A 27,969-nucleotide genomic window follows, 5' to 3' on the forward strand; every position below is an offset into this window, starting at 1 on the left:
TTGAACTTCTGATCTCTTATCAACACCAATTCACCACTTGCGGGTTCATCCATTTCTAGCTCTGGTATTATTTGTGGTATTTAAAAATTGCACAACCGGAAGAGATGTTTCGCAAGATAAACAGCATGGTGTTCAGCAATGTACAGTACAGCCCTTTACATGTCTTCATCAGGCCCAGTTTAGGAGTCCAGAATATCTCCCTGAATAGAGTCTAGATACAACATGCCCTCGGTTCCGCTTTGATTTGTCTTGAATCATCAGGATTTTTCAGTGGATCATCTGTGAGCAATGGCATCAAAGCGAGCCATCTAGTAACAGTGGAGTAAAATGGTAGATTTGTCAGGTGTATCATCTTCTGGGGCAAACAAGTGTTCTCATAGACTCATAGACTTTAAGGTCAGAAGGGACCATTATGATCATCTAGTCTGACCCCCTGCACAGTGCAGGCCACAGAATCTCAACCACCCCTCTTAGAATAATCCTCTCACCTATATCAAAGATATTGAAGCCTTCAAATACTTTGAAGGACCCAACATGCAGAGAGTCCTTCAGCTGTGATCTGTGCCCAATGCTACAGAGGAAGGCGAAAAACCTCCAGGGCCTCTGCCAATCTACCCTGGAGGAAAATTCCTTCCGACCCCAAATATTTAGTGTTGTCTAAACTGTTTCCATGCCCTGCCATTGACAAAACCTTTGCAGCTGATCTGTGGGGATGCAGCTTACCTACCTTTCATCAGAAGCAGCTGATACTTTTTTCTTGCCCTGTGATTTAATTTTGGCTTCTGTCCTCATGCAACACTAGCTTCCTTGAATGTAAATTAGCCTGACTGGGGGAATAGGATATATACCGTAAATGACTTTGTGGAATCATGTTAATACTTGAATAGAAATATAAATACAAGTGTGGTGGCTTGAAATACAAATTCTGTTTGAAGGAGAGTGGGGAACACCCCCGTTATGTAATAAGTGTTTCTTTCCAAAAGAATTGCAGCCTCATTGACTGTGGGCTTCACTCATTTTGAGCGCTTTGGTCATGTCTTTTATCTCTCTTTTACTTTGGAAAGGTTTCTCTCATCCATGTTTCTTTTTCTTTTTCTATTTCAGTGCGACAGTGACAGTGATCAAGAAGAAAAGGTAAGCTGGGGCATTCGCCACTGGTACTGTTCTATGTCATTATGGGCACAGACACCACCATGCTGGATTCAGTTGTTTATATACATTTTGTTTTAGGGCCTGAGCCAACGCCCACTGTAGTCAATGGAAAGGCTGCCATTGGCTTCAGTGGGCTCTGGATCAGACACTTTAGGGATGAACTTTTCAAGTCTATGACTTGGAGGCACCGCATCCCATTCTGTGACATATTGGCACACAATCTATGTATGTAACGCACGCACACTGCTTTGACCATTGTCCATTTGTATCGCCGCAAGGCTAACATGTCATGAACACAAGGGGAAAATATTGACAAAGATCCATATTTGCACTTGTAAACGGTCATTTATCCACACTGTCGTCTGGCTGGCACGTGCAAGGTTCTGCCAACTCAAAGGGTTCATGTATTTATTTTTGAGAGTGTCTCCTTTGACACATTTAAAAACTGGGCCCTCAGGCAGAGCAATGGATTTGCTTTGTAAAGGCCCCAATGACTCCACCCTGAGAGTCTTGGTGTGGGAGGGGAGGGCGTGGGAGGAAGTTGTGCTATTCGGGAACCACCGATCTATAAAGCTATTTGTTGTTCATGATGCTAGTAACTGCAGCTTTTGCATTGATATGTCTGAATTTTTTCCCTTTGATGTGAACAAATCTCTGTGTAACATTCTTACCTGTCAAAACAAATTATCACAATGGGGGGGAAGGGGTTAAAATGTCATTTCTAGATTGAATTCTGTGACTCTTTTATATGTGTGACGGTCCTTACGGGATGACCCCAAACCTTTTCCTTTGTCAGTTTAACTGGTTTCTCCTCTTCTTTTCTTTGCTGGGCACATTTGGGGAAGCATGTGGGGAAGTCTACTCCATGTGACTCCCTCACATTATGTTGAGGAGGGTGACTAGTTCTGTGAACTGGCTCCAAGTAGACCAAGAAGAAGGAAGATGATGTCTTTACAATGACCCCATTGTGTGTCTCCACTGACACAGCAGAAAAGAATCTAAGCACGTTGTGAAATGCACAAGGAAACAACAGACCGGAGAGCTCCGATTCGGTAAAGTTGATCAGTGCTGTGTTATTTTAGGAGGAAGACAAGCAAAATTCTCTCCCCGTGCCTCCAACTGCCAACTCTCTTTGGCCCTCAGCTTTTGATAATGTCCCAGAAAGGGGATTTGTTTCTTCTGTGGTTTTCATAATAATTTGTTAACTATGTTAAGATGTACTATTTACTTTGGTTTGCGGCATTTGACTCCATTAGTGATTTCCCCTCCATCGGATGGCTAATCACTGGAGTAAATCAGAGTACAATAACAGAGACATGTGGGTTTGTAATTGTTTTTTTACACAGAATAGTAACCTGCATCTTTAGATATGAAGTTCCAATGTATTACTATCCAATTCCACCTAACTTACTGATTATTCAATTTTAGGCTATTCCTTAAGTGGTAGAAGATGATAAACCTGTGTTTATGCACCATAAGTGCATTTTCCTTCCACTCTTAGGCTATGTCTACATTCACGGCGTCTTGCGTGAGAAATATGCAAATGAGGCTAAGCGTGGAATATAGCCGAGCCTCATTTGCATACCTAATGAGCCGCCATTTTTGCAGAAGAGGCTCTTGCGCCAGAAGGAGCTGTCTACACTGCCCCTTCTTGCGCAAGAAAAACCCTCTTGGGCAATGCTGTTATGCCGATTACTTTTCAGGAAGAACGGCATTGCGCAAGAGGGCTTTTCTTGCGCAAGAAGGGGCAGTGTAGACAGCTCCTTCTGGTGCAAGAGCCTCTTCTGCAAAAATGGCAGTTCATTAGGTATGCAAATGAGGCTCCATGATATTCCACGGATATTCCATACTTCTAATGCAAGAAGACGCGAGTGTAGACATAGCCTTAGGGTATGTCTACACTGCCACCCTAGATTGAACTAGGGTGGCTAATGTAGGCGTTCGAACTTGCAAATGAAGCCTGGGAGGAATATCGGTAGTTCGAATTAGGAGGTTTAATTCGAACTACTTAGTCTGTGCCACGTGTAGCCGCGGGCAGGTAGTTTGAACTACGGGCATTTAAAAATGGCGCCCGCCCGGGAACATAAAAATGAAGCCTGGGATATTTAAATCCCGGGCTTCATCTGCAAGTTCGAATGCCTACATTAGCCACCCTAGTTCAAACTAGGGTGGCAGTGTAGATATACCCTTATACTTGCAGAGTTCATGTCCACCAGTTTTCCTGATGCTTTTCTTTTACAGCGCTTCTGTATATAAAGGCAAACTGAGCAACTTTCATGTATGTGGGGGTTACCAATTAAGGATTATTTTTTTCATTACAATACTTGAGAGAGGCCCAAAATGACACCTTTTACTGGGGCTATGTCTAGACTGCAAATGTCTTTTGGAAGAAGCTTTTTCCGGAAGATTTCTTCCAGAAAAGCTTATTTCAAAAGAGAGTGTCCACACAGCAAAAGCTCAATGAAAAAGCAATGTGCTTTTTCGAAAAATAGCATCCACATTGATTGGATGCTATCTCACATTTAAGTTGTGATTAGTCTGGATGGAGTGGCCACCAGAGCACCTGTATTATTTTCTGGAGGCCTCTTCTTTCGAAAGAACTCCTTCTTCTGCGTCTACATATGCCTTTTTCTGACAAAGCTTTTTCAGAAAAAGGCTTCTTCCTTGTAGAAAGAGGTTTAACACTGTCAGAAAAACCCCTGCATTCTTTCACGAAAGAACGCAATAACAGTGTGGACGTAAGTATAGTTTTTCTGGAAAAACAGCCGTTTTTCCAGAAAAATGCTGCAGTGTAGACATATGCTGAGGCTACGTCTACACTACAAGGTTTTTGCACAAAACCGGCCATTTTTGTGCAAAAACCGGCAGAGCATCCACACCTCAAGTGCGTTTTTACACAACTAAATTGGTAGAACAGAAGGCTTTTGCCGGTAGAGTTATTCCTCTCCCCATGAGGAATAACTCCTTTTTGCGCTACAGCTCTTGCGCAAAACGGCAGGTATGGACGCTCCGGAGGGGTTTTTGTGCAGGAAACCTGTATCGGCAAAAGCACAGGCCATCAGAGCTTTCTTGCGCTAGAGTATCCAAGCAGTGTGGACTCTCTCTTGCATAAAAGCAAATCGCTTTTGCGATGCGCTTTGAGGTCTGGATGCACTTTTGCGCAAGACGTTTTTGTGGAAGATCTCTTCCACAAAAGGCTTCTTGCACAAAACCCCTGGGCTGTGTCTACACTGGGCCACTTATTCCGGAAAATCAGCCGCTTTTCCGGAATAAGCTGCGAGCTGTCTACACGGGCCCTTGAATTTCCGGAAAAGCAACGACGCTCTACTGTACAAAATCAGCCGCTATTCCGGAAAAGGTACGCTGCTCCCGCTCGGGCATAAGTTCTTATTCCGGAACACTGTTCCAGAAAAGGGCCAGTGTAGACAGCCCAGTAGTCTTTTCCGGAAAAAAGCCCCGATCGCGAAAGTGACGATTGGGGCTCTTTTCCGGAAAAGCGCGTCTACATTGGCCACAGATGCTTTTCCGGAAAAGGGGCTTTTCCAGAAAAGCAGCCTGCCAGTGTAGACGCTCTTTTTCCGGAAATACTTATAACGAAAACTATTCTGTTTTAAGCATTTCCGGAAATTCATGCCAGTGTAGACACAGCCCTGCAGTGTAGACCCAGCCTAAGTGTTCCGAGGACTTGTGCAGAGAAAGTTTAAAATTCAATGCTGGATCTGAACTTGGCAATTGATGGCAGTTGTCAAAGGGATGAGATTAAGCTCAGGGCCAAATGTCCCTGGTGACTGAAGGCAATTCAGATCCCAGAACCAAACCTAGCTCTGAATTGTGCAGCTCAGACCCAGGTCTGAAAAAGAGCTGCTAATGCTGTAGTATTTACTGAGCTTACTGTGCCAGCCCAGGCAGAGATCTGAGGCCTTGCTCTGCTGTTAATTTGAATTCAGCATATGTAGCCTGTTATAAAATGCAAGACATCATCATCTGAGCAGGTCAAGCATATTCAGATGAAGACAAATGGTGCTTATTTGATTTCCTTAAAATCAGGAAATGAAAAAAGTGCTCTCAGGAGAAATCATGTTCTGTCTGACTTAGATGATAGACCAACGCATGTATCCCAGATAAGAACAGGCGCTTGTCTTGCGGTTTTTATCTCTGAAGGACGGTCAGGACTGTCAGCTCGCTGACATGTGCATTATCCATGTCATTTTAAACAAAGTGACCTGTAGAAAAGTGCACTCTGCCGTGACATGATAATGTGCTGTTGGATGACAGGTAAAGTACACACTATAAAGGAGGCTGTACATTATTCCTTTGTTTAACTGACAAGCAGAAACTTCCTTCAGACAGGCAGGATCTTTTAGATCTCTTTCAATAGAACCCCTGAAGATTTTGAATCCTTGTTTAAAATAAAATAAAGATTTTTTTTTTTAAGACCAAAATATCGGTGAGAAAACCATGCAGGGCCAAGTGAGAGTACTTCACAAGGGCCTGACACTTCAGCGTGCTGACCATCTCCTGGGGGGAGCTAGCCTCCTCAGTTCTCATGGTTAACATTGAGGGCACTGAGCACCTCCAAGCATAGAGCCTTGAACCAAACTTCCTGCATCTAAGGAAAGAGCATGGGTGTCAGCTTCGAGACATGGAGTTGTCCTTTTTGTGCGGTAATTGTCAAATCGTCCCTGGGTGGCCCTAGGTTAATGCCTACTGATGAATCTACAACAATTCAACACAAATTAACGTTTCCGTGAGCTATTAATTCCAAACAGGAATTGCCTCTCAGTGGGAACGGCAATCTTCTATTACAAAAGCTCATGCCCTGCTGCATCTTTCTGTACGCGGAGTCAACATTTGCCAATCAGAAATGTTAGAGGGAGGTGACTTTCTTTCACTCTTGGGACTTTTGGAGCTGATTCAGGCTAGTCTCTGTAGCTTACAAGAAATTTGTGCCCTCCAGTAAGGAGAAATGATGTTATGAAGTATGTGTGTGCGTGCGTGTGTGTGTGTGTGTGTGTGTGTGTGTTGGAAGCAATGGCCTACAGTACTAGGGTAAAGTCTTAAGAGCCTGGATTAAAGTCAAAAATAGCAGATCAGTCTAGTGCTTGCTTATGCAACAGAGCGTAGAAAGTTTTAAGGCGGGCAAACTCAAACATGCCCACAAGTACTACAGTGAAGAAAAGAAACTTAGGGAAGAACACGGGGAATGTCCATCAACATGGGGAGACTAAGGACTGGTGGTAGAGAAGTGCTGTCCCTTCGATTACTGGTATCCTCTTTCCCCATTTGAAGATGTATCTAGCTGTGTAAATCACTGATGAGATTTGATCTCTCTTAGATGATGGCCGGGCCTTCAATTCTCCCTCCCTCACTTCTAACTGGAAGCTGCTAGAAAGAGAGGCTGTGTCTAGACTACATGCCTCTGTCGGCAGAGGCATGTAGATTAGACAGATCAGCAAAGGCAAATGAAGCCGCGATTTAAATGATCGCGGCTTCATTTACATTTACATGGCTGCCGCGCAGAGCCGACAAACAGCTGATCAGCTCTTTGTCGGTTCGCGCGCTAATCTGGACGTTCCCCCTGTCGACATCAAAGCCCTTTGTCGGCAGCCCCGTTATTCCTCGTGGAATGAGGTTTACCGGGGCTGCCGACAAAGGGCTTTGATGTCGACAGGGGGAACGTCCAGACTAGCGCGCGAGCCGACAAACAGCTGATCAGCTGTTTGTCGGCTCAGCGCGGCAGCCATGTAAATGTAAATGAAGCCGCGATCATTTAAATCGCGGCTTCATTTGCCTTTGCTGAACAAACAAATCTACATGCCTCTGCCGACAGAGGCATGTAGTTTAGACGTACCCAGACACTTTCTCTGTCTGTATCTGTCCTAGTAGGAGGCCTTTCTCAAGAGGTTTTTTTGGAAGAAGGAACATGGATATTGAATAGGGAAAAGATGCAGCCCTGCTTAGTGCTGTTGTTGCTAAGGTTGGTGTCCACCTCTGACTTGGTAAGTTTCTGGCCTGTCTAGTCTACTCACAGATCTATCCTTGACTCCTTGTGATACACGAGGTGGCAGACCAGAGCACTCTGAGTAGCCTTCCTGTTCTCTTGTTCCATATCTTCGAGAGTAGGTTGTGAGCGTGTGCAGGCCCGGCCTTTGGGAAAGGCGAAGCGAGGCGGTTGGCTTGAGCCCTGCACAGTCAGGGCCCTACACTGAGCCGTGTAGCCTTGGGCCCCACTAACTCTTTGGCCGGGCCTGTGTGCATGCACGCTTTTGTTGAGGATTGACATCAGAGTGTGGATCAATAATGTCTAAAGGCATGGCAATTGGTGTCACTTGGGGTATGTCTAGACTACATGGCTCCGTCGACGGAGCCTTGTAAACTAGTTTACCCGGCATAGGCAAAGATGCCTCGTGAAACGAGGTTTACAGGATCGGTTGGCAAAGGCTTCCCCAGCCAACAGATCCGCGTCTAGACTGCCGTGCTGTGCCGGATCAGCTGATCGTCGGCACAGCACGGCAGCCATGTTTATTTTAATGAAGTGGGGATTATTTAAATCCCCGCTTCTTTGCCTATGCTGGGTAAACTAGTTTACGTGGCTCCGTTGATGGAGCCATGTAGTCTAGACATACCCTTGATGTCCTGGGATCTCTTCAGCAAACACCACTGAGGAATCTTATTCAACCAGAAAATATGGATCTCATGAGACTTTGGGGTTTTCTCCAGTCAAAGGCCTCTCAGTCTTAGTCGGTGCACATCTCCAAAGCCCTGTGATCTACAATAAGGGCAAGCTATTGCACAATGACATATTTAAGATCAACTGTTTTTTCCTGTGATATCAAGATTTCATTTTTAAAATGATACACATGGAAATTAGTAGAAGTACAAATGAATTCATTTTGCGTAAATAAAGGGAGCATTCTAGTTGATGAAAAGACTTATTAATGGCTTAGAGACACTGAAATGAGGGCCAAACCATTGTTTTTTCTACCTTCCCTACCACTCTTCTCATAAACACTGGATTTAATTAGCCTGCTGTAGAAACTAAGAGCCATATTTGAGCTCTTTTTAATATTTTTTACTCAGTCCAGACTTGGGAAATTATCTCATTGGCCATGGGGGCAGATTTAATTGCAGAGTATAATATGTTCTTACATAAGCTAGACTATGGAAGGAAAAGGTCTACAGGATTTTTATGTAAGTTGTGTATGGAGAATGTAAGATGCTCAATCACTGAAAATCACCATAACCACGTAATTGTATATATAGCCCAATGATAACCAAGTAGTTGTGTTTTATGTTGTAGTTATTGACTCGTGATAATCTGAATTATATATGGGGCAGATAATTCAAAATCTTGTTGATTGCCCATGATGGTTATGATCCAAGGTTCATGGGAGTGTTTCCATTGACTTAAATGACATTTGGAATTGGTTTAGTATAGGGTGGGTAGGCGGGTGAGAGAGGAGTTTACCTAACTGAAGAAAAATGTCAGCTACATTTGCATAATCCCCCCTGGGGCTATGTCTAGAATACGGAGTATCCCGGAAAAACTCCGTCGTATCCAGGGAACATGTCTGCTCTTCCGACATTTTTTGCGGAAGAGCAGACGTGCTCTCTCGGAAGCCCTGTCTTCCTTGTGCCACGAGGAAGAAGGGCTCATCTGAAAGAGGAGCTTTTTCCCAAAATTTGGCCCATTGTATACGGGCCAAATTTTGGAAAATCCTTTTCTGACAAAACTATCTTTTTCCGATAAAAAGCAGCAGTCTAGACGTAGCCTGGGGAAAGAGAAGTACATAGGATCATGATGAGAGTAACATAGAGGGATCTACTCCCTGGCCACTTCAGGGCTAAATGCTATTATGTACCTTAGTCTTGCATTGGTGCTTTACTTGTCAGACTTTAGTATTTCTCTCTAGAGCCCCATTGTAGACACTACAATAACTGAAAAATCGGTTGCGGAATGTTATTTTTATGTCAGTATGTTTTTAATGATAAAGCTAACACATTTGATTACTTCTAAAACAGCTGTGAGGATGAGAATATGGTATGTGAGATGACTGATCCTGCTATGATGATTTATCATATATATTCTAGATCTACTTTTAAATTACACGTATACAATTATGTAAAATATTTGGGTAGTGTGTGTATATTTAGTATATTTTGAAGATGTCACTGCTAAATTTTCTTGTTTGCAGGCTTTGCAAAGGTATCTCAATATATTATAAAACACCTGTGGGCCAGTCTGTGCGTGTTACTATATGCGATAAATAAATGTTCCATGTTTCCTTTTTGCGCCAGATCCTTATGCCTCAAAAAAGGAGGTATCTTGCGCAAAAAGGGGTTTTTGTGCAAAAAGAAAACATCCACACTGTTTGTTTTTGCGCAAAAAACCCCTACCGAAAAAACGGATCGGCAGAAAATATGCAAATGAGATCATGACTTATGCTAATGAGTCCCTCATTAACATATTTTCTGCCACAAAAACTCGTACTGTAGACGTAGCCTAAGAGTAGGGAATGGGCCCATGCTGAAGCCTGCAGAGTCCCTGAATAAATGCAGATTCCGCCCAGACATTGTGGCAACTTTCCTGACTCCATAATGGGCCAACTTCTCTTTCCCCACAAAACGCTCCTCCAGACCTGACCTACTCATCCAGCCATGACCTGCAGCTAGTCACCTCCCTGATCCTACCTTAACCAACCCTCCCAGGCATCCCATCCCTAATGCTGTTCCTCTGTATTGTTCCCTCTTCTCCTGGAAATGGATAGAACTCAGGAATTCAATCTTTCTTTCTATTTTTTTAGGACGCTTTAAATAAATAAATAAAGACCAAGCTAATTAACTGCTTGGCACTTGGCTTCCTTATACAGGAGCTGTTGCCAGTAACAAAAGCACCATTACAAACGGATTAAATAGTGTTGAAATTGCATTACACCCATCTTGTACATTACAGATAGCTGCATTCATAAAAGAGGGATGTTCTCTTTCATCCTCAGGTTGGCAGTTGCTAAATTTTTGCCAACTACAGCGGGAGACTTGGAAACCAAATGAAGGTTGGGCTGCTTTATTCCCTCTATCAAAAAAAAGGAAAAAAATGAAGCTTTCTGAGGGCAGCACTTGAATGAAGCTCTATCAATCAGTCATAGTTGCATGGCCACCGGTCCCACAGACCTAGCCCCTTAGAGCTCCTCTCTCAGTTTGGGCCGCTAAGTACCAGAGAAGTGAAAATAATATGGAATAATTGGGGCCCCCACCAAGTCCATGCATGCAAGGAATCCTCTGCATCTGAAACTTCCCCTATTACAACTACAGGCCTACACTGCAGACCCAGGTGCACTTTTGTGGCGACAGAGCTGGCTAATGGGAGGCGTGGATGGGGAGTAGTCTTGATCACACCTCCGGGCCAGCAGGAAATCCTCAGAAAGGACGGTATAAGCTTAAGCGGCATTATTTTTTTCTAGGTCGTCTCCACCATGGAGATCCAAGGAGCAGCTAGATAAGAACAGCCTTGCCGGGTCAGATCAGAGGTCCCTGTCTAGCCCATCCTGTGTTCCCACTGTGGCCAATGCCCCAGAGGGAATCAACAGAATCTATGAGGAGAGGCTGAGGGAGTTGGGTCTGTTTAGTCTGCAGAAGCGAAGAGTGAGGGGGGATTTGAGAGCAGCCTTCAGCTTCCTGAAGGGAGGTTCCAAAGAGGATGGAGAGAGGCTGTTCACAGTGGTGACGGAGGGCAGAACAAGGTCTCAAGTTACAGCGGGGGAGGGTCTAGGTTGGATATTAGCAGGGCTATTGTAATCTACTTGCCCGTGGCGAGTAGATTACACCCTGGAAGAGCCGGTGCGGAGCGATCTGTGCAGAAAGATCTGTGCATGCGCAGAGCGAAGAACCACACGGCTGGCGAGCCCTGGATATTAGGAAAAATTATTTCCCTAGGAGGCTGGTGAAGCACTGGGATGGGTTCCCTAGGGAGGGGGTGGAATCTCCATCCCTAGAGGTTTTTAAGTCTCGGCTTGACAAAGCCCTGGCTGGGTTGACTTAGTTGGGATTGGTCCTGCCTTAGGCAGGGGGCTGGACTTGATGACCTCCTGAGGTCTCCCAACCCTGGGATTCTATGATTCTAAGAACAGAGAATCATCAATGCCTCCCCTGTCACCCATTTGCAGCCTCTGACGAACAGCATGGCTACGTCTACACTGGCCCCTTTTCCGGAAGGGGCATGTTAATTTCACCTATCGTAGTAGGGAAATCCGCGGGGGATTTAAATATCCCCCGCGGCATTTAAATAAAAATGTCCGCCGCTTTTTTCCGGCTTTTAAAAAAGCCGGAAAAGAGCGTCTACACTGGCCCCGATCCTCCGGAAAAAGCACCCTTTTCCGGAGGCTCTTATTCCTACTTCAAAGGGCGCTTTTTCCGGAGGATCGGGGCCAGTGTAGACGCTCTTTTCCGGCTTTTTTAAAAGCCGGAAAAAAGCGGCGGACATTTTTATTTAAATGCCGCGGGGGATATTTAAATCCCCCGCGGATTTCCCTACTACGATAGGTGAAATTAACATGCCCCTTCCGGAAAAGGGGCCAGTGTAGACGAGCCCTACCTGTTGGTAGCGCAGAGCCAATTGAGTTCCGCTGCCTTGGAGAGGGTCCTGGTGAACGAAGCTGGTGATGTGGATTATGCTGGTGTCCTGTGATTCCCTTAGCTCCCACCAGGTGTGGGAATAGGTTGCATGGCCGATTTTTTTGTGAGGCGGCAAAGCCCATCCCCCGACAGGGGCTCCGTGAGGGAATCTTGGTGAAGATGTCTTCCCTTCCAACCAGATCTCGCTGTTGTTGTTGTGCATGGTGGTTCAAAATGGCCCAGGGCTACCAGCCACGGCTGCTACTACTGCAGTGGTGGCAGCCGGAGTCCCAGGCCAGAGCCCTGCATGGCACACTCCAGAGCCCCTCATAGCATGCTCTGAGGGCTGGCTAGGGGAGGCGTGGCACGGTCTAGGTGGCCCTGAGGGCTGGCTGTCCCCAGCCCTGACCCTTCCATACAAGGCCCCGTCCCTTCCAGGAGCATGGAGCTCCCCCACTCCTTTTGCCCAGGGGCCCAGCAATTCTGTCGATCCCCCAGGGACTAAGTGATAAGTGACTGAAAAATAGTTGGTCGTAAGCAGTCCTGTTAAAGTAACAGGGTATTCCACAGGGCACAGAAACTAAAACAAGCTGGTGAGTCTAAGAGCTTGGGTCAACTGACAGGCTCATGACCGGGCTAAAAAGAGTCATGTAGACATTCCTTCCCAGGCTGGAGTCAGGGCTGTGAGATCCTGGCCAGGTTTCAAAACCTGGGTGCCAAGCTGAGTAAGAACATCTGTGCCGCGCTTCTCAGCCCCCTATCAACAAGGCCAGCTCATCTGAGCCTGACTTCCACATGGACGTTTTCGCTGTGTACAGGTATCCCTAGAGATCAAGTTCCAACACGGTACCGTCTCGAAAACCTGATTCTGATCGTGGGTACTGAGCATTTTGACAGTTTGTCCCCGTATGACTTGCCCAAGGTCACGGGATTAGCCAGTGGCGGAGCTGTCCACAAAATCCCATGCTAAGCGCTTGGATTGGTATGTCCTGTCACATAGCATGCTTCATTTCATAGAGGGGTAGGGTGTTATTCTGTGAGTCTTGTGGCAAAGCTGTGATGTTTCCCATCGCAGAGCTGTATGCTGAGTATTCAGACAGGTATTGTCTTGTTTAACTATGAAAAAATGCTTCACCTGAAACTTGAGCAGTCCCCGAGACATGACATGCTCGTGATGCTCACGCAATCTCAATGCATTTCTTACTGTTTAAGGCCCATTAGGAGGCAAGATAAGGATCCTTTTTATTCATTTGATGTGCCACATAGTGGGTCCCTACAGCTATAGCGGTAATAAAATTGGAGCCAAGTGTGTTCATGTTAAAAGATTTGCCACTGAGGAGGGAAGATGGTGTTTACAGGCTTGACTAGGTGCTCTCTGGGCTGATTTTGCCATGCTGCTCTGTCAGCCCGTGATTTGTCCTGTCCTTTATCATCTTTGTCACTTGGGAGCACGTCGTCCTAGATAACGTATCACACCCACCCTCTCTCCCTTTTCTCTTTTTTGTACCCGTTTCATGTAGAAAATTTGTATTTACTTTGGGAGTGTAATTTGTTCCTCATGGATACTATGACCCTTAGCGGAGCTGGATCATGGGTTAGTTGAAGTGATATTTTCCGCTAATGGTAGTCGTACATCATTGCTGTCAGCTCGGGTTAGGAGGCAAGCACATTACAGCTCCATTTTACCTCTGCAGGCATCTGGGATTATTTGCCATAACTGAGTATGACATGACCGCACTACAGAGTGCATTAAAATTTTACTAGCTTCTCAGGCAAGTTCCTTGGCTCCAGCCTGTGCTTCAGGCAGGCATAATGATGGATACCTCTAAGGTCTTGACTTCCTGCACCAAGGATACTCAATGTCAGTGGCCCAAACAGGTTTTGCTCTCCCCAGGGCTTTAGACCATTTTCAGTCAGTTGAGTAAACAATCAAGAGCTAAATGCAAGGAGGCTGGCCTGGGTGCCACAGAAAACCTATCCTGGAATAATAATCTGCAAGTGTTCAGAAGTGTGCAATGTTGTTATTTTAAAATATTGTAACTATTATTAATATTTAAAAACATACATGCTATATGTTACATGCATCTCAATATAGTTATGGAAACACTAGCTATATGAAAACTGGACAACTAAAAATAAACACAGACCAAGAAACATACACATGTACATATTCTGTATGTGCATATAACACATCTTAAAAGTATCACATAAAATATATAATATGCGCACACATTAAAGTATATTGTGCATATGCATATTATATGCTTTAAACAGATATAGGACACAGATAGGCTGCGTCTAGTCTGGCATGATTTTGCAGAAATACTTTTAATGGAAAAGTTTTTCCGTTAAAAGTATTTCCGCAAAAGAGCGTCTATATTGGCAAGTGCCTTTGTGCAAAAGATTTGCTTTTGCACAAAAGCATCTGGGCCCAGCAAAGACGCAGTTTTGCGGAAGAAAGCTCCGGCGGCCATTTTCACCATCGGGGCTTTCTTACGCAAAAAATTCCTGTCCCTGTCTACACTGGCCCTCTTGCGCAAGTACACTTGCGCAAGAGGGCTTTTTCCCAAGTGGGAGCGTCAGAGTTCTTGCGCAAGAACACTGACAATCTTACATTAGATCATCAGTGTTCTTGTGCAAATTCTCACGGCTAGTTTAGACAGCTGGCAAGATTTTGCGCAAAAGCAACTGCCAGTCTAGACGCACCCAGCATGTATATGTATCTTTATAGGAATATATGTGTGTATGTATCTGCTTTATGTAATAAATCTATTTTGCCACTGTCTTGGTATAATATCCTAGAATACTTTGTACCTCATGTGCCCTGAAATAAATTATTAAATATGTATATTACCTGGGGCATGTGCATCTTGATGTTGATATTAATGTGCTAATATTATTGATATTTGAGTTATAGATGGAACAGATATCAATATGGAGAGAGATGTGCATGAAAGAGATTCACAAGATGGTGAAGGCTCAACATATTATTTGTTTTAAGAAAATCATGTGTCAAAGCATACGAAATACTGTATGCTTCAAGATACATTTTCTTTTCTGCAGCCCTATTTCAGCCTCCTTGTGGTATGCTTGGGCAGGTGTGTATGTGCACGCAAGATTGGAGCGGGGGGCAGGGAGGGGGGAGAGGAACGCTCTTGCTTTAAGCCACTGCAGTCTCTAGTATCTGCAGTAATGGGAGCTGAAATAGACAAATTTTAAGTTTTGCACCTAGTAAGTAAATACTGTATATCTGTGCTCCTAGTTGCCTTCTCTGCAAAGAACATGCTTGTTTCCTGTAAATGTACACAGGATGATAAAGGTAAGGGCTTTTTTTGTTTGTGTTTTGTTTCATTTTGTAAAAGGATTAAATACCCCTATGTGATTAAGCACAGTATCTGTACTGATAGTAAGATAGGATAAAAATGAAAAGGGTTATTATCACTTATGCTTTGCTATATAAACTCATCACTGTCTGGAGACAGGAAATATCACTGAATGTCTAGCTTGCATGATAAAGGATTGCACAGTACGTACACAAGAAGAGTTTTTGCAGTTTTCTCTAAGGCCACTCTCTGAGACTGGGGCTGGTCTATAGGCATGATATTTCGTTCAGGTATGATATGTTTCCTGAGCCAAATCTTGCAGTGTTTACACAAGCAGAACTTCAACTGATGGAGTTTTGCTTGAGCATGGATTATAGCATTTGGCTCTTTTTTAAAATACTATATAATCCTCCGAATTACCGGTTAACAGCTGATATTGTGCTCAACGCTCTCTGAGCAGAAGACCTAATCCCAATCTTCCTGTATAAACAGAAGGACATTTAAAAAGACATGTATGTTTGCTTGCTTGCATTTTAGTCCGATGGTTTTCTTTCATAGGAATAGCAAAGCCATTTTGTGGCCATGACAGTTCAGTGAAGTGACAGCCCTAAGGGCTTGGGTTCCCCATCTACTGATCTTTCACTGTTGGCTTTCAAAGGAATATTATAGTTTTTTCTTATGGCTTCTAAATAACTCAAGATTTTTAAGAAAAAGAACACAAATGTGGATGTAATCTTTGGGAAGTAATTATCCTCCGAGTGTTTGATTTAGAGTGTGGTGGTAATTTAAAATCACCTGCTTCCAATTGTCTGAGGCCCAGCCACTCCAAGAAATGTAGTCATTGTGGACAAACACAATTTATATATCTATTGTGTATATGTGTATATACTCACACAGAAATTCACCTCTATATATACACACCAATATACACCTCCAAACAGACACCAACACCATGGATAGATACCTAAATGTGTTTTCCAGAAATGATATAGATATCATTATCATATCACATCACAGTATCTCCAAACGTGAACAATTTCATATCCGTATCCAAAATGTGCAATTTGGGTTTCTTTCTTTTTACAAAGACATAAGCCCAAGATGTAAATTTTGAGGCCTGGACATGTTTGGATCCATGGAGGTTATGGATTGTTCATTCATGACTGTTCATCACTTCATCATGTTCACAGAATGTTCATCATTCAGCTATTACCTTTATATTCACTATAGGTTATTGTATCACATCTATTTTACTATAATAAACATATATTATAAACATGCTCACAATTTGTGAATGTCTGTTTTTATATTTGAAAAGAAGAAAAAGCATTTGGGGGTTAGAAAAATGGGATGAGAAATTTCTTTAGGAAGAAAAAAATCAGTCACGGTTACAGTAATTACTTCATATTTGTAAGCGTCTTGGAGATCCGTAACACATGTAACCCTCTCAGATTTCACTCAGACATATCCACGGACGGATTGAAAACAAGGAGACAGGAAATTAAATTCATGCACCAACAAAGTGTCTGTGTGTCTGAGAGCGAGAGAGAGAGAGAGATTCCTTCAAGTATTGCTTGGTTTTCTGCATATTTCTCTCCATCTGGCTCAGCACTAATAAGGGCATTGTGGACTTGGAGGTGGTAAAATCTCAGATTCCAGAGATGCCCAAAGCAGTGCAGAAGTTGAGTGAAGAACATACAGTTTGAATTAATTTTGGGTTAACAGGTACCAGCAAAATAAGATCATTCAGAACTTTAAGCCATCCATCAAACCGTAGCGGTTTGGATAATATCTTGTAACACTTGTTCAGTGGAATTGATCCTCCTTCCTCCCACTGTTTCCCTCATAGTCCCCATAGACCTATCTCCCTGGCTGAATCTCTGATTCTCCTTACTCTTACAGCCTCTTTGCCTGGGGCCTGGTAGAGCAATCATTGCTAATTTGTTGAAATTGTAGAGTACCTACTCTAGTGTCGTGGACTAAACATAAGGCTGTAACCCAAGACCTCTAGTTACCTACCTCAGGCAGAGGTGTTTTGGGAATAAATTAGTTCATGTTTTAAAGACACTCAGTGAGGAGTACATTTTAAAAAGTCACTAGTTAGGAAGTAAAGATTCGGAGACAACTCTGCAATTGGTATAAATTGGCATTGTTCCACTCCAGACTCATCAATCACTATAAAGAGCTCAGCGTTTGTCATAGGGCCAGTTTTCAATTTAGACTCCAAAATAACTGGCTAGATTTTTCAAGAGCTGAGGACATTGGATGCTATACATTGGACATATCAGTTATAAGGGTAGCTGCTAGGTGCTGAACACTTAGCATAACCAAGCCTTTATTTTGAGTCCTAAATGTGGAGTTGAAATACTTTGAAAATCTGGCCCCAGTTATGGAGTATTTGAGATATTGAAAACCTGACTCTGTGTTCTTTTAAAAATCAGGATTTACATTCATATTAAATTCTAAGGAGACATCTTTGACCACTTTCAGTGGGTGTTAGACAATCATATGCAGAGGATAGCTTAGTGTTGAATTCCTAGAGATGCCTTCTTGTAATAGTAACTCCAAAATATTCAGGATTCCCATGTCCTCCCAGGAACATATCTAGGACATTTATACTTTATTAAGCAAGCTTGTTCATTCATAACAAAAGCGTTCTAATTGGGTTACATTATTAAATTAGCTGTAGCAATCAGATTGAACCAAATCATAGAGTGATAATGTAATTTTCCATGGTATCGTTTGTAGAAACCAATTGTGCTGGAAGATCCAGTAACTTATTTAATCCTGTAGAGTTTATGGTGACTTTATTTGTGATATCAAATTCCTTACATGCAGGGAAGACAGGTTACTCAGTAGTTAATGCATGGTTATGAATGCTGAATAAGTTGCAAACTGCGAACATGTGTAGAAACACTTAGCAGATTTTAGAGAAACCAGAGGATTAGTGGCAGTATAGCTGTGAGTATTGTACATCAGGTCTCAGATGAAGAGGCTGTTTTAAGGACAGACAGGACATGTTGAATTTTCAGAATGGAATTTCGCAACGCGTTCTTGCTGGCAACGCATTGTGGTTGAATTGAAGTTGCCACTAAAAACACTGTATATTTAAGGGATTTAATGCATGGCTACATTCATTTGCTCTGAGCTGTCCTTTGAGTAGAATTCCTCAGTCAGAGACCAGACTGAGGACAGGGCAGTTTTTTTAAGTGTGTTTATATTTGAATCAAAAGTGGCTTTATTTGGGCAGCTTGATGTTTTAGAGGAGTGTTTCTCAAAGTGGGCCGGGGGCCCATGCCACTTTGTTTATCTAAAGGGTCCGTAGCCACGGAGCCTCACAACTCCCATTGGCTCCAGTTCACTGTTTGAAGCCAAGGGACGCGTCAGCCATATCTCTGGCTAAGCAGGAAAGTGAACTCTGGTCTCCCAAATACCAAATTGGTGCCCTAATCACTGCATCAATTGTCCTCTCATATTTATCCTGCTGTAAAGTTGATATGTGGTAATTCATGTCTCTCTCACAGGTAGTGAGTGATTGGTTCAGCGATTGTTGGTAAAGTACTTCAGACGAGAGGAGATTTAAAGTGCCAAGTCTTATCACCTCATGTCTACAATAGTTTCCCTTCATAATGTTATTTTTCGTAATGTCACTGGAATGATGGTGTAAATACAGCACAGTAAAGCAGGCAGAGGGAGAGGTAGACATGCTGGAGAGCAGGGATAGAGTCCAGAGTGACATAGACAAGTTGGAGTATTGGGCCACAAGAAATCTGATGAGGTTCACCAAGGACAAGTGTAGAGTCCTGCACTTGGGATGGAAGAATCCCAAACACTGTTACAGGCTGGGGACCAACTGGCTAAGTAGCAGTTCTGCAGAAAAGGACGTGGGGGTTACAGTGGATGAGAAGCTGGACATGAGTCAACAGTGTGCCTTTGTAGCTAAGAAGGCTAATGGCACATTAGGTTGCATTAAGGAGAGCATTGCCAGTCGATCCAGAGATGTCATTATTCCTCTTTACTTGGCTCTGGTGAGGCCACATCTGGACTATTGTGTCCAGTTCCGGGCCCCCAATTACAGGAAGGATGTGCATGAGTTGGAGAGAGTCCAGAGGAGGGCAACCAAAATGATTAGGGAGCTGGAGCATATGACCTACAAGGAGAGGCTGAGGGAGCTGGATCTATTTAGTCTGTAGAAGAGAAGAGTGAGGGGGGATTTGATAGCAGCCTTCAACTTCCTGAAGGGAGGTTCCAAAGAGGATGGAGAGAGGCTGTTCTCAGTAGTGACAGATGTCAGAACTAGGAACAATAGTCTCAAGTTGTGGTGTGAGAGGTCCAGGTTGGATATTAGGAAAAACTATTTCACTAGGAGGGTGGTGAAGTAGTGGAGTCTCCATCCCTAGAGGTGTTTAAGTCTTGGCTTGACAAAGCCCTGGCTGGGTTGATTTAATTGGGATTGGTCCTGACTAGAACAGGGGGCTGGACTTGATGGCCTTCTGAGGTCTTTTCCAGCTCTATGGTTCTATGATTCTATAATACAATTTGAATAGAAAGTGCTTGGTGTTTAAGATTCACAGCTCAGTTACCAAGTCAAGGCTGATATTTTCAGTGGGGTAAATCCAGAATACTCTATTTTTCTTAGACCAACGTAGAATCAATAGAAGGTTCGCATTAAGCTTTGAGCAATCATGGCGTGTTGGTCCCCACATATGGACTGCATTGCATGATGCTTAAACCGCACTGAACCATCAGTGGGTTCATTATGATGTCCATACTAGTTATACAGCATTTCTGTCTCTCTTCCAGACTGACAGTAGTAACCCATCTGGCTGCATTTCTGTGGTAGGGATTCTGTTATTTACACTGCAGTAATACGGTTCCAGAAGAAAGACTCTCATTCATCCTAGCAAGCTGATGGCGATCTCTCGATATATATAAAAAAGTTTTTCCTGCCACGTGACAGAATGACGTCATCAGTCTCTCTGGCCACGAAAGCGGTCAGAGAGAAGGGGGGTTGGTGAGTGTGGCAAGCACAGGGCGCAGCCCCCTAGTATTTTATTATCATTAGTATTTGTTTTTGTTTATTATTTTGCTTTAAGAACATAAGGACGGCTATGCTGGATCAAAGCAAATGTCCATTTAGCCCACTATCCTGTCTTTCCCCGGTGGCCAATGCCAGGAGCTTCAGAGGGAATGTTATTTTATTACACTGGCTCTATAAGCCCCATCCAAGACCAGGTCTCTTTTGTGCTAAGCCCCATACAGCATGAGACAAGAGACAGTCCTGCCCCCAATATAAATCAACAACATACAAAGAGTGAGGAAGGAAATAGAAGCGAAGGGAAGTGAAGTGAATGCTCAAGGTCTCTTAGCAAGTCAGTGACAGATCTGGGAGTAGAACTGAGGTGTTTGAGTCATGGACCATGGCCTTATTCACAGTTTTCTTTTCAGATAATTCATGTTCCCTATCTCTGGGTGTGTCTAGACTACAGGATTTTGTTGACAAAAGTGGACTTTTGTCGACAAAACTATACCTGCGTCCACACTACCGCTGAGTTCTGTCGACATAACGTTGACAGAACTCAGAAGTTTTGTTGACGCTGGTAAACCTCATTTTACGAGGCATAACGCCTTCTGTCGACAGAGTTTCTGTCGACAGAAGGTGTTATTGCATGTAAACTGTCCTTTGCGTCCACACTACCATGTCGACAAAGCAGCTTGCTTTGTCAACAGAACTGAATGTAGTCTAGACGCTCTTTGTCGACAGAAGTTTTGTCGACAGTATCTGTCGACAGAAGCCTGTAGTCTAGACGTACCCTCTAAGCCTAACAATAGCTAACTAACTAACTAACTAAATACATGAGTGGTTACAAAACTCAGGAAATTCAGAGTTCTCACTAGTCAGTCTCAATAGTTCAGGTGTGCCCAGCAATGCATCTGTGCAGGTACAGTATTTCCATATCGAGGGCCTGCATCTGCCTGATCTCAGTTACTGCAATGTTAATCCAGACCTGCTCCTGATCAAGTCAATGCACTTACACCACATACAAAATGGTGTCCATGATGTCAGATTCCAGCCTAATATCTGATTCAATACACTGGCACAATGAGAAAACACTAAGGCTGTGTCTAGACTGGCAAATTTTTCCGCAAAATCATCTGCTTTTGCAGAAAAACTTGCCAGCTGTCTACACTGGCTGCTTGAATTTCCGGAAAAGCACTGACGATCTCATGTAAGATCGTCAGTGCTTTTCCGGAAATATTATGCTGCTCCCGTTCAGGAAAAAGTCCTTTTTCTGAAAGACTTTTGCGCAAAAGGGCCAGTGTAGACAGCACAGTACTGTTTTCCGCAAAAAAGCCCCGATCGCGAAAATGGCGATCGGGGCTTTTTTGCGGAAAAGCGCGTTTAGTTTGGCCACGGACGCTTTTCCACAAAAAGTGCTTTTGCGGAAAAGCATCCTGCCAATCTAGATGCGCTTTTCCGAAAATGCTTTTAACGGAAAAGTTTTCCGTTAAAAGCATTTTCGGAAAATCATGCCAGTGTAGACGTAGCCAAAGAGTGTACTGACAGTTTTAACTCCGAATGCTTTTCTTAGATGGTGTGTTAAACATGACACACCATTTTTAAGACTCTTTTCTCTATGTGTGATTTATGTGGATGGTAATAAAATACTTATTTAAATTAACGTGTATCTTTAAGTACGTTTTATGCTTGTTTTTGTGAAAGGGAAATCTTACTAAGAGCTTTCAGTTAGCAGCTTTGGCAAATGATTATAGATTCCTTTGCCACTTGCTGTGATAACATTAATCAGCATGAACTCGCTGGCTACTAATGCAGATGTCATATATAATTCAGTGGAAATTCTATTGTAATTTAACATTAATTAATGCCCACTTATTGCTAAGTGTTAAATGATACCCAAGCAGCCAGATTCCTTAAGCCAAATGGAAATAAGTATGACTACCTACAGGCATTGGGAAGAATACTTAAGGCAAGTAAAAAGCCATATATGCCTTTTGAAAATGGCAGGATAAGCTCTTTGGATTGAATGCAGGGCTGGATAGCCCCAGCTGATATAATTTGACATAGCTCCATTGATCTCAGTGGAGCTACTTCCGTTTATTTTACCGGAGAATAGACCATGGCATTGCATCTGAGAGGAAATGTCCATATCTAAAAACGATATGAACTGAGCCCTTGGGTAGCCACCCAGGAGAGATTCAAATGCTTCCCAGCTGATTAGCAGAGTGTCCAAAGCACCCACAGCCAGCAGCATGTGTTTCCACTGATGGTGCACATCTGCACATGCCTAGTGCACATAATAAAATTTATCCTGCACTTGTATGGATAAAATTAGAGGGAACATTGCTATATGCCAGCTCAATGCCTTTCATGCTCTTCCTGCAGCTCCTCCTTCAGATTCCCCCCAAAAAATTTCATTTCCCCCAAGGCCACAAATCCCATCTCTTTCATGGCTCTGATTCTCATTCAATTCTAATGCATCTTCTTTTCTCCCTTTCATTCTCCATCTTTACCTTTCGGACAATAAACGGGCCAGTTCAGGAGCTAGTAGAACTTCCAGTCTCTCTACTGGTCCTGAGTTTCTGAATGCGGATCTCATACCATTTCCCATGTTTGTTGGGCCATAGGTTGAGATGCATAAGGAGAATGGGAAAGCAACTTGGAACAGGCTACACATTAGTGCTGGGTTTTATGATGCTTTCTGAAAAGCACTTTGGGAGGGTTTATTTGAGCTGACCAATGGCAAAACCCATGAATAAGGGAAATCTGACATTCTCTAATTCAATGGCACATTTTCTCTGCAATAGGAAAGACAGGGAAAAAAAGAACTGAAAAAAATAAAGCAAGTCAACATTTATTTGTGGGGATATTTCCAGGTTTAATCTGATGTATATATTCCAATGGTTAGGAGGAACCTTTTTCTGATTGGATGTCATCATAGAAGGCTCCCTGGGATTATTCCCCAGTGTGCTGTTTATGCCACTGACACCCCCTTTCTTGCTCTCTTGGGCTCCCCAAGACCTTTCCCTGCTGGGCCAGATTCTCTGGTCTTCCTCAAACAAGGCACAGAGTTGGGGTAAACATCCCCCATTCCAAAGAGCAATGCAGACACTGAACCACTACAGATTTGGGTGAATGCAGTTCTAGGGCACAGCATCCAGGAAACCAACCCTCAAAAGGGATCAAGACCCCAAATAAATCCGTATTCTCTGAGTAAAAGTTTTACACAAAGAAAGCTCATAAAGATGTTTGCTCTCCTTGTCAATGGAAGAGAGATATGCACACTGGTCATTCTCCCCACGTAACAGTGCAGTGGGCCTGATAGTAAACAAAAATGATTTTATTAAGTATAAACAGTAGGATTTAAGTGGTTGCAAGTGAAAACAGACAGATCAAAGTAAGTTGCTGAGCAAGAATGAAAAGAAACTGCATAGCAAGTTCTAATTTACTAAAAAACTTATCGCAAGGAGATTCTTACCCTAAATAGCTGTTCTTGTTCTAGGCATAATCTTCAGTTCAGAGACAACTTCTTTTATATTGACCTGGATTCCCAGCCCTCTTTGGAGTGTCATACCAGCCGAAGACAAAGGGCTGATAACTTCCTCCTGTTTAAATAATTCTATTCTCCAGGGTCGGAATCTTTTGTTCTATTTTCTCCATTCCATGGAAAAATACCTGGGTCAAAATGGAATTCCAATACCAGGTGGTATGGTCACCTTTCTTACTAGTCCAATCATGTTTGGACTTAAAGGACAAACAATGCTGTTTACAAGTCATTAAGTAGATCGCCATATCATTAAGGCTTCGGGGGGAGGGGGGCGGGAAGAGGGAATGGCTCTCATTAGAATGATAGAATCTTAGAATCCTAGGGTTGGAAGAGACCATAGGAAGTCATTGAGCCCAGCCCCCTGCTAAATGTCGGACCAACCCCAACTAAATCATCTTAGCCAGGACTTTGTCAGGCCAGGACTTAAAAACCTATAGGTAACCCATTCCAGGTTACCACCTCCCCAGGTAACCCATTCCAGTACTTCTCTACCCTCCGAATAAAATAGTTTTTCCTAATATCCAACCTAGATCTTGTCCCCTGCCATTTGAGACCATTGCTCCTTGTTCTGCCATCCGTCACTTCTGAGAATAGTCTCTCTCCATCCTCTTTGGAACCTCCCTTCAGGGTGCTATCAAATCCCCTCTCACTCTTCTCTTCTGTAGACTAAATAAGCCCAAATCCTTCAGCCTCTCCTCATAGGTCATGTGCTCCAGCCCCCTCATCATTTTTGTTGCCCTCCTCTGGATTCTCTCCAATGCGTCCATAATCTTTCTGTAATGGGGGGAGGGACAGAATTGGGTACAATACTCCAGATTTGGCCTCACTAGTGCTGAATAAAGGGGAATAATCACTTTTCTAGATCAGCTGGCAATGCTCCTCCTAATGCAACCTAATATGCCATTAGCCTTCTTGGCTACAAGAACACACTGTTGACTCATATCCATCTTCTCATCCACTGTTATCCCCAGGACCTTTTTTGCAAAACTGGTGCTTAGCCAGTCAGTCCCTGGCCTGTAGTAATGCCTGGGATTTTATCCATCACAAGTGTAGGACTCTGATTTTGTCCTTGTTGAACCTCATCACATTTCTTTAGGTCCAATCCTCCAATTTGTCTAGCTCACTCTGGACCCTATCCCTACCCTCCAGTGTATCTCCCTCTCCCCCAAGCTTAGTGTCATCTGTGAACTTGCTGAGCATGCAATCCATCCCCAATCCACTCATTAATAAAGATGTTGAACAAAACCAGCCCCAGAACCAACGTTTGGGGCACTCCACTTGATACTGGCCACCAACCAGACATCCAGCTGTTGATCACGACACATTGAACCCAACGATCTAACCAGCTTTCTGTCTACCTTACAGTCCATTTATCCAAACCATACTTCTTTAGCAAAACTTTTCATACAGTCTCCCACAGTATTCTTGCCAGCAAGTTAAAGTCCAGGTATATCATGTCCACCACCTTCCCCATATCCACAGAGCCAATTACCTCATTCTAGAAGCTAATCATATTGGTCAGGCAGGGGCAGATGACCGTTTTGTGGGGCCCCGGGCAGCATAATTCTGCGGGGCCCCCCTTTGCCACGGCGCATGCGCAGTGACACCTTGCGCATGCGCAGTGGCGCCATGGCACATGCGTGGGGCTTTCTGAAGCGTGGGGCCCGGGGTGGTCACCCCGTTCGCCCTGCCCTATATCCACCCCTGTGGTCAGGCATGACTTGCCCTTGGTGAATCCAAGTTGACTATTCCTGATCACCTTCCCCTCTTCAAAGTGCTTCCAAATGGGGGATCCCATCCTCGGGGATCCTCTCCGTGATTTTTCCAGGGACTGAGGTGAGGCTGATACATTAGCACATTGAAAACTATAAACGGTCTCATACTTCATATTTCTAACTGCACGTACAAGAATGATACATGCACCAAAATAGGATATACAGATCCAGCAGATTGAGACATTAAAATTAATAGATTACATGAGGTATTTTTCCAAAGCATCTCCAAGTTTTGCATATGTCAGTTTCCATAAAACATGGCTGGGACCATCACACCTTCCACTCCTGAGCTTCCCAGATCATAGTCAGATTCATTTAGAACTGGCCATACCAAATAAGACTGTTAGAAGAGAAACATACTGTGACCACAACATTCAATAATGAAGACCTGAAATACATTCACGTGGCATATTCAAGAGCTTTTCTGGGTGAATACCAAAATGTAGAGCCCAGCGTACCCATCCCCAGCATCCTCTTGTAAAAGGTAGCTTTTCCATTAATGGCTGTGAGGCTATGGGGGAGAATGACAAGCCAGAGTTAGAGGCAGCCAAGAGTAACGCTTCAATTCACATTGAAATGATTTCTCCTGCCTAGTATAATTTAACCTGCCCACACTGGTAAACTTCTATATTACACATTTCTGTCAGAATGTCAGAAAAAATGATAAGCTTCCTTGAAGCCACAACCTCTATTACCTGCTAGGAACATTCTAGCCAAGGTTTTCTTGTACATTTTTAAGACTTTTAGCATGGTCTCTCAAGTATAAAGAATACCCTGCTTTGTGACCCCAGCCTCTTGTTAGTTGATAGACAAAATCTTTTCCTTAAACTGAGTCCCTTGACTATTCCATTTTCAGAATTCAAGGTTTTTCTTTAAGCTTCCTGGCTTAAAGAAAAGAAAAGAAAAGAAAAGAAAAGAAAAGAAAAGAAAAGAAAAGAAAAGAAAAGAAAAGAAAAGATGGCTTTGTTACTAGCAAACATTACCTTTTTTATAACAGGAAATGATGCTTTAAAAATGGCATGCATGCTGATCTGCTTCCAGGTGAGAGACTTGACTTTGTAGATTTGATCTTGTTCTTCTGCTTTTGCCAAGAATTCCCACAGTGTTGGCAAGAGCTTTTGTTGTTAATGATTTATTATTATTTAAAGATAAAGCGATTGAGATGTAAAAGGAAGCCAAAGCAAAATACAATCCATGGGCATGAAATGTGTAGTTTACTTATTAGTATTTTATGTTTTAGAAGTGCCTTCATCCAGAAGGCCCTTTATTAATGACAGGCCGCGGTGTGCCTCTTCAGACAAAACTCTCATTGAAATTCTGCCTCACTGAGGTCTGCAAGATTAAGACCGAGAGAGAGAGAGGAATCACTTTACCTTCTATTGAAGTGTCACTGTGCACAATTACAATGAATTCCGAGAGAGTACTGTATCCAACTAGGCAGTGAATTTAGTTAGTATAATTATCCAAATTGGAATTTGGCTTCTGTAACAGCTCAGGTGGTCAGATAAATATGCTGATTAGTTTTGACTTCTAGTTGGCCTTCCATGAAGTTCTGGGCTATTACTAGCTTCCCTCTGTCATACCACTTAGTTTTACCTCTAATCTAACCACAGTAACTCAAGACAGTGAGACTTCTTAAAGGTTGTGTTCAGATTCTAATTTAAAAATTTCAGTGAACTTTTGATATGATTCTTACTCAGGCAATACCAACACAAAGGGATTTCAGGTCATGATTAATTAGATAAGTATTTCATTTAATTGGAAAGCTGGTAATAGGTCCTTGAGAGGCAGACTCTTCTGTGTACATTTTTTTTTAAAGACACCTTTAAAAAATAACTACACTGCACTGACATTTTCTGAGTTCCATTAAGAGTATGATGAGTAATTTTTAAAAAATGTAAATTAAATTAAATTTCCAGGTGAGATCTAGCCTAACTGGCCTACTTTGTTTCACCTTCAGATCCATATTTCTCATCCTGCTTATCTCCCTGTTGCTTGCAGTGACTTCACAAACACAAAACCACCCACTTGCTATCATAACACACCTCAAAGAACCAAACTCACTGATACCATGGTGGGCAATATACCATCTTAAATTAATTTTACTGTTTGCAGCCTTTTGGACTGTAAGATAAATTTCTAAAATGGTGAAGTACGTAGGAATTAGAAAAGTAGGAAAGATCATATTCAACTGAAGACACAACATACTTACCAGCTGTGTTCATTAACTACAAGGACTCAGATTCTAGCATGTTATTTTTTTTTCTCGAATCACAGTCATATTCACAAAGACCCAATGAAATATTCACATATAAGAATTCTCTTCCTAGAGGGCTCCGCAGATCCTAATAATACTGATAATAGGTACCATTTCATCTCCTTTCTTTTATGTACTGTGTGTTCAGTGAGTGTAAAATTAGGAATTTCTCCCATAGAAAAGTTATATAAAAATATGGCTTGTTTTGTTAAACTATGAATGTAAATTCTCTCTCAGATCTGCTTATTGAAATGATTGAAGTACAATCAAGGTAATAGTTTCTG

At 42.9% G+C, this 27,969-nt stretch overlaps 1 protein-coding gene across 9 annotated transcripts in view; it reads left to right on the top strand.

Annotated features, from left to right (window-relative positions):
• Nucleotides 1-27,969, top strand: part of AUTS2 (activator of transcription and developmental regulator AUTS2) — a 1,120,208-nt gene that overhangs the window by 776,520 nt on the left and 315,719 nt on the right. For all 9 annotated transcript variants that reach the window (XM_075904281.2, XM_075904276.2, XM_075904275.2 and 6 more), the window contains one exon: nt 1,105-1,134. In XM_075904281.2, the coding sequence (XP_075760396.2) occupies nt 1,105-1,134 (30 nt within the window). The remainder of the gene's footprint in view (nt 1-1,104; nt 1,135-27,969) is intronic.

The sequence above is a fragment of the Pelodiscus sinensis genome, chromosome 21, assembly GCF_052426305.1.
Source record: "Pelodiscus sinensis isolate ZL-2025 chromosome 21, ASM5242630v1, whole genome shotgun sequence".
NCBI lineage: Eukaryota > Metazoa > Chordata > Testudines > Trionychidae > Pelodiscus > Pelodiscus sinensis.